Source organism: Sceloporus undulatus, chromosome 5, assembly GCF_019175285.1.
Source record: "Sceloporus undulatus isolate JIND9_A2432 ecotype Alabama chromosome 5, SceUnd_v1.1, whole genome shotgun sequence".
In the NCBI taxonomy this organism is placed as follows: domain Eukaryota; kingdom Metazoa; phylum Chordata; class Lepidosauria; order Squamata; family Phrynosomatidae; genus Sceloporus; species Sceloporus undulatus.
Window position 1 is genome coordinate 56,937,010 of NC_056526.1, and position 6,859 is coordinate 56,943,868.

At 38.1% G+C, this 6,859-nt stretch overlaps 1 protein-coding gene across 2 annotated transcripts in view; it reads right to left on the reverse strand.

Moving 5' to 3' along the window:
- Window positions 1-679: 679 nt before the first annotated feature.
- FRS2 (fibroblast growth factor receptor substrate 2) overlaps window positions 680-6,859 on the reverse strand; it is a 20,386-nt gene continuing 14,206 nt past the window's right edge. For both annotated transcript variants that reach the window (XM_042470054.1, XM_042470055.1), the window contains 2 exons: window positions 5,615-5,778; window positions 680-5,354 (listed from right to left, as the gene is read on the reverse strand). In XM_042470054.1, coding sequence (XP_042325988.1) covers window positions 4,344-5,354; window positions 5,615-5,778 — 1,175 coding nt within the window. In that variant the 3' untranslated portion in view covers window positions 680-4,343. The remainder of the gene's footprint in view (window positions 5,355-5,614; window positions 5,779-6,859) is intronic.

Here is a 6,859-nt window from a genome sequence, read left to right on the forward strand (position 1 = left end):
ATTATTATTATTATTATTATTATTATTATTATTATTATTATTATTATTATTATTATTATTATTGAATTTGGTATATCTGCATATACAGTGGGCCTTGGTGTCCACTGGGGTTTGGTTCCAGGACTCCCAGCGGATGCCAAAATTTGTGGATGTGTAAGTTCCATTATAAACAATTGCATAGTAAAATGGTGTCCCTTATATGGTAAAATCAAGGTTTGCTTTTTGCATTCGTTTGGGGGAAGGAGTATTTTCAACCCATGCATGGTTAAATCTGTGGATGCAGAATCCATGGATACAGAGGACCGACTGTACATAATGAGATATCTTGGAGATGGGACCCAAGTCGGAAATCCATATACACTTTATACACAAGCCTGAAGGTAATTTATATACAGTATTTTAAATAATTTTGTGCATGAAACAGTTTGTGTATACTGAACCATCGGGATACAGAAGTGTCACTATCTCAACCAGCCATATGGACAATTTTAGAGTATTTTGGATTTTCAGAAAAAGGATACTCAGCCTGTACTTTTCTCTCAATATCTCTATCCAATTAAAAAAAGGAAGTGTAATCATAAATGTTAATGAAGTCACACCCCTTCTTTCAAACCAAAATGATTTCGAAGCCTATGGTAAAACTTACGCTATGAATAGAATGTTGACTAACCAATCCCTTACCTACCTACCATGGATATTTTCACAGAAACAGTATCTAAAAGATGTCAGCTCCTCCTGTAACATATCTACAAAATCTTGAAACCTTTCTAAGCTTCACCTGGGCTTCTGTTTTAGCTCTGAGAACTTTCAAGGGAAGCTCACTTTGCCTCAGAAAGCAACAGAACCAGTCTGAAGGAGTCTGGCTCGGGTTTCTAGCTTCACCTGAAACTGATGTACAATCTCATTACATTCTCATATAACATATGCAGAAAGGTATTTCAGGCAGTTGACGTTCTTTAAGTAATGAAGACAAAACCACAGGTAACCAGAAAAGTAGTTTTGCTTGACAAAAGAACTCAAGACAGGGATATTATAATTTTTGCCTCTTATACTGGAGGAAGCATGGCCCTAAATAGCAGGTGCTGGAGAACACAAACCCGAAGGTGCTCATGTCTTGGTTGTAGGCTTCCCTTCATAATTTGCCTGGCTACAGTGGCAAAATAATGCCAGATTAGACAGCGCTTTGATTTAACCTAGCAAGGCATTTCTGATAGCAGAGGGCAGATCTTCCAATCCATGGGATATAAATAAAACAAATATAGATGTAGGGCAGCTCTATAATGTCTGAACGCTCAAGCCTGTTCCTATTTGTTTTAACTCAGAATAAAGTTTCAGTGAATTCAATGACACTAAGTCCACATGAAGTGTGCACAGGACCACATTTCCAATCCAATACATTATTGCAAAGTTTAACCAACTATCCAGATTTACTGCCACCACATAATGTTCAGAGCTTCTCTCTAAAAATATTCATGCTGCTTTGGCATGATAATGGTCAAGTTTACATTTAATACAATAAACCCTTTATTTGTTTACTCAAATAATAATTTCAAGTTTTGTTTTCTATTTTACAATTGGAAGAAATAAAGATACCTATGCATATTTACTGAGATTTGTCACTGAATTCAATGGGACTTACTCCTAGTTAAGCAGGTACAGGACTGCAGTCTTAGATTTGCAGCTTCTGCACTATGACACGGGACAGATTTGCAGTTGTTTAAATAATGTTTATAATTTTTAATTTTATAAATATAAGAGTACCATTATGCGCCAAGTTATACATTATACAACCCATATGCTTATAGTACGAAAATTTAGGTTTTGTAAGAAAGTAAGTTTCACATACTGTGATCTCCCCCCTTATTTCTTCTTTTGTTTTTCAATTCCAGGATAAAAACTTGCCTCCATGTTTCTGAAACTAATAGGAACAATGTTACCATTCTATAAGCATTATGACAATGATTGCTTCTCCTGCAGTTCCACTATTCTGTGCTGCTATAAACCTTGCACTTCAATGGCTGTACTCCAAGAATCTTTACTGTGAAAGTGAAGGTGTCCTGAAGAGATTATCAGGTAAAATAAGCAGATATCAGAGGTCCTGGGAATATTCAGCAGTAGTTAAGCTATTATCCGTCTATTAGAGGGTTAAGTTCATATATTGATAAATATTTCCAGAGATTCTGCACACATTCAGTAGATACTCTATTCATGAGACTTGTTGTGCCAGCAAACATAGCTTAAGATGGAACACAGTGACATTGAGATCAGCACACCAGCACAAAAAAGTACACTATGGCAGCAATAAAAAAAAAAGGTTATGTTTGACATCTTAAACAGATATCCCAATACAAATGGTTAAGACAGATCGTGGTCTCGCAGAAACCAAGAGTGCTATTATTTATGGAACCATGTTATTGACTTGTACTGACAAATTATACAATGTATGCACACCCACCATTCCAATGGCCCACAATTATTTTCTGGAAGAAAACAAGCATGAAAACTCATGTCTCAACATGCTCTCCTCTAAGGTGCCACAGCACTTTCTGTTCTCAAACATCGAATATGCATGTTTCCATTTGTGCAAGTAATAAGGAAGGCCTTTCTGATAAGCGACAGTACCACCAATGGGCCTTCAAAAAGCTTTTCCATGGCAATAAAGAAACTGAACAAGATGCTACACACAAAATACACTGAACAAAGACTATGTACAAAATTAAGGGTTTACAACCTAAATACTGTACAAGGAAAATGGAAAAAATGAATGAAAAGCAAGGAAGGAAACAGAACATTTTACAGAACTAAAAGTAAAAATATCCCGCCAGACATAATGTTACTATAAATAGCATCACAACTGTCTAGAGCAGTGATTCCCAAACTCTGGCCATCCAGGTGTTTTGGAATTCAGCTCCCAGAAGCCTCAGCCATCTTGGCCAGTGGCCTGGAATTCTGGGAGCTGAAGTTCAAAACACCTGGATGACCAGAGTTTGGGAATCACTGCTCTAGAGTGAACTGTACAACTGTACAGAAAAAAAACATGGCAAACCTAAACCAAGGCTGGTTTCAGACTTTGATAAAGAGAGGTGTGACTTTTCAAACGGCAATAAAAGCAAATCAGTCCTGAAGCTCTACTTCCAAAATGGTCTGAAAAGGAATATTTAAGATACAGACTGGAACCCAAAAAGCCCTGTGCACTAGTGGATAGTATTTCTGCACACATAAGGGAGATCTGACTTGAATTATTGTTTCTTTCCTTATGACTGCATCCCTTCACAATGCATGGGATACTACTGGTCTTCAAAGGCAGGGGAAAAGTCTGGCAGAATGCTACTCTTTGTATCAATCAATCATATAGCGTTTTAGTCTTATAGTACCATATTCTTCAATGACACCCTTTCAGGTTATCAAAAGATGCAATTTTATCTAGGTACAAAAAATATATATACATCCTTTGCAGAGGGAAAAAAAACCCAACAAGTCCTGTAACTGACACACAGTCTCATTCTGAAATCAAAAAAGATCTGACATTAAGAAGATGGTTTTCAATTTCTAGTTGCTGGATTTGTAGTTGGTGATTTTAAAGTGCATCTGATCATTAGTTCATGGCCTGTTTTAAAACTGAAACCAAGTGCTAGCTAATATACGTTTTATCAAGTTGCAGATTTCCATTAAAAAAATTCTGTCCCTAGCCTGACAACTCTTAAAGTAATGGCACTCCAGTCATCATTTTAAAATCTGAAATCTATTAACTGGCTATATTAAAAGACTAGCACTCTTCAGTAACATGGCAAGCTGCTTCTATTAGGAAGGTTTTAGGGGTCAGTCCTACTAAACACTGGTTCATGGCCCAGAAATTTATTTAGTCCATAAAAAACAAGATAAAACAATTTATACCATGTTTGAACACAACTTAGCCTGATGAGAAACTCTCTCATTTGTGCCACATGAACTTGAACATGTGAATCATCAGATATATATTTTGAGAGATTACACTGATCTGTGAGCAATGCTATTTTCAGGAGGCATAGAAGTGTCATAACATCTTCAGTGACTTTATGTACGCGGCTAGTCTGTCAACACTGGCATGCCACTACAACTTTCAGTCAATGAAATAGGCACTATAAAAAGATGGCAACACTGACCAAAAGCTGCTTCTACAGTTGTAAAATGATAGTGTTACTAAATACTCTTTCTACCTTAAAATTCCCTTTAGACAAGCACATGAAGGGAAAAAACCCTATAAGTCTATGAAAAGTGATAGCATTTAAAAAGTCAAACAGAGCACTCATTCAATTAAAAAAAATTCACAAAGGTGCAAATGATTTAACTAATGCTTTCCAGGCTCACATAGGCAGGTCAGTACTGTTATGTCTAGTTTTTCTAGAAGTACCGTCGTCTCGAGGCAGTGCTTTCTGCAAGCTTGACATAGCAGCTGTTCTTTCAATGTCTATCACAGCATACAGCTCTGTGCGCCTGGTTGGAGTCTGTGGAAGTGGAGTGGTAGGAGTTTTTGGAGTCTGAGGGTTGTCAGAATCACTACCACCTTCCAAATCAACCTGTATATAGTTGAGCTGCCTGTGTTCTGAAGTTGGTCGCCTAATATCAAAATTAAAGACTGTTGGGGTGCAGTCCCGACGTCTTGAATATTCTATTTTGTGAGCACTTGATGGCACTGTTACATTCTCTGTATTGACATAATTATGCATGGGATCTAAATTATTGTGATAGCCGTTAAGAGAAGGTGTCTTTGGTCCTAAAATGTCATCCTCCTCTTTACTGAGCTTGCGGGCTTCCCAAACTGGAGGCAAAGATGGCAGATTTTCATAATTTAACAATGCAGTTCTCCTCTGAGCTGAATTGTTGACATTTTGAGTATCGGAGGTACTGGATGATATCAGACGACCCCTCCTGATCCCTGAGGTGCTAGGGATGGACAATCTATTTACATTTTCATATGTCAGTTTGTTACCAGAGGAAGCATCTTTGCGTTCATCACTGTCATACCCAGTGTCCCATTCATTGTTACTACTGCCACATGCTTGAGTACTGCTGCCACTAGTTTCAGTACTGTTCCCACTAGCCTGAGTACTGTTCCCACTAGCTTGAGTACTGTTGCCACTTGATTCCAGTTTTTCTTTCTCCATTAACTGCTTCTGAACAGGTGTCGGGCCCAAAACAAATTTGACTCCTTCAGGCTCCAGTACAACCTGGGCATCTCTGTCATCAGAGCAAATTTCATCTTCTCTCGGGGTGCTCATTTCTGTACTGGAAACCCTTCGCTCCAGAGGTGTACGCACACTTGGTCTGTTTTTTCTTTCCTCTTGTACACCAGTTGTATTCACGTATGTATGGACCTACAAAGAACAGAATCAAATGTTAACTGAAGTAGCACATAGCTACCATACCACAACTGCATTTTTTAATATCCCAAAGAAGTATATGGATACATGAATACTCTTTCCGTCAAGAAGCTATCTTCAGAGCATTTCATCATGGAAAAAAAGAGTATTAACAACTTCAATATAAATTTATAGAATTCTGACAATTATGACATGGCACATTAGTATTAAGATGGCACATAAATACTAGGAAATAGACTTTAAAAAGAACTTACTTGCTCCTCAGCTACAAGCAAGGGATGTGTTGACTCTTCACCTACTGAAGGAAGACGTGTACTTCCTACAGAAGGGTGCCTACTGGAGGGATGTGATGAAGCATCTCCATATGAAGGATACCTTGGATATCCATTGGGTAAACTCTGTCCACTCAACCCTGGTGCTGTGTAAAAAGAACATCAAATTATCCTGAAAGTTAGTAAAATGCCACTCTTTTCTTCCCAAAACATATATTCATCCATTACCAGGTCATTCCAAACTAGGCAGGTGAGCTGGGAAGGCTTCTGCAGAACTGTGTCTTAGCAAAGCAGTACACGTTTACAATAGCTGCATTTATACCTGATATCTATGACTCTCTTAAAAAAGATACAGGTATAGGAATAGATAGCATATCATTTTAAAGCAAGGAAAATAAAACTGGATTGAACAAGATGGAATAGCCTAACGGGGAGAAATTCCCCCCTCTTGTTGGGCTGGATTAAATTTAATCACAAGATCCTGCAGAATGCATAGAGTTGTCTTGAGCTGTTTACCAAGAAACACTTATCTGCTTTCCTCTCACTTCCCACACATATCCTGATCTGCTCCCACAAAATGGCAGAATGATATAAAATCACAGAATATGGAATGAACTGTTGTTTAAAAGCTTTTTGATCACTAGCTTCTCAATTTTAAACACCATTCCATGGTGAACATTTTCTGGCTCCTCGCCTCTGCTCCTCCTTTGTTTAGGTGTTCACTTCAATATTAGTTGTCTAATTTATTATGGCTGTTGTTGCTGTTGTTATTGTGTGCCTGCAAGTCACTTCTGACTTATGGTGGCTTTAAGATGAACCTATCACATGGTTTGCTTGGCAGAATTGTTCAGAGGGGTTTCTGCCTTGCCTTCTTCTGAGATGGAGAGTGTGTGACCAGCCCAAGTTCATCCAGTGGGTTTTCATGGCAAAGCAGGGATTTCAAACCTGGTCTTCCAGTATCCTAGTCCAACACGCAAACCACTACACCACACTAGCTCTAACAGACTTCACTGTGCACATCCAAATTCACTGGTGCTGTTCAATTAGTAGTAGTTGAATATTAAAAAAAATACAGATTCAAATCCCTTTTCAGAATGAATTTTGAATTTCAAAAATGCAGTACCAGGAAAAAGGGATAATAATGCTTCCAAGCTTTTGGAAACAGTATAAACTAAAGGGATTAACTGCAGGGTTCAGAGCCCTCCTTCCTACACGCCCTACCCCAGG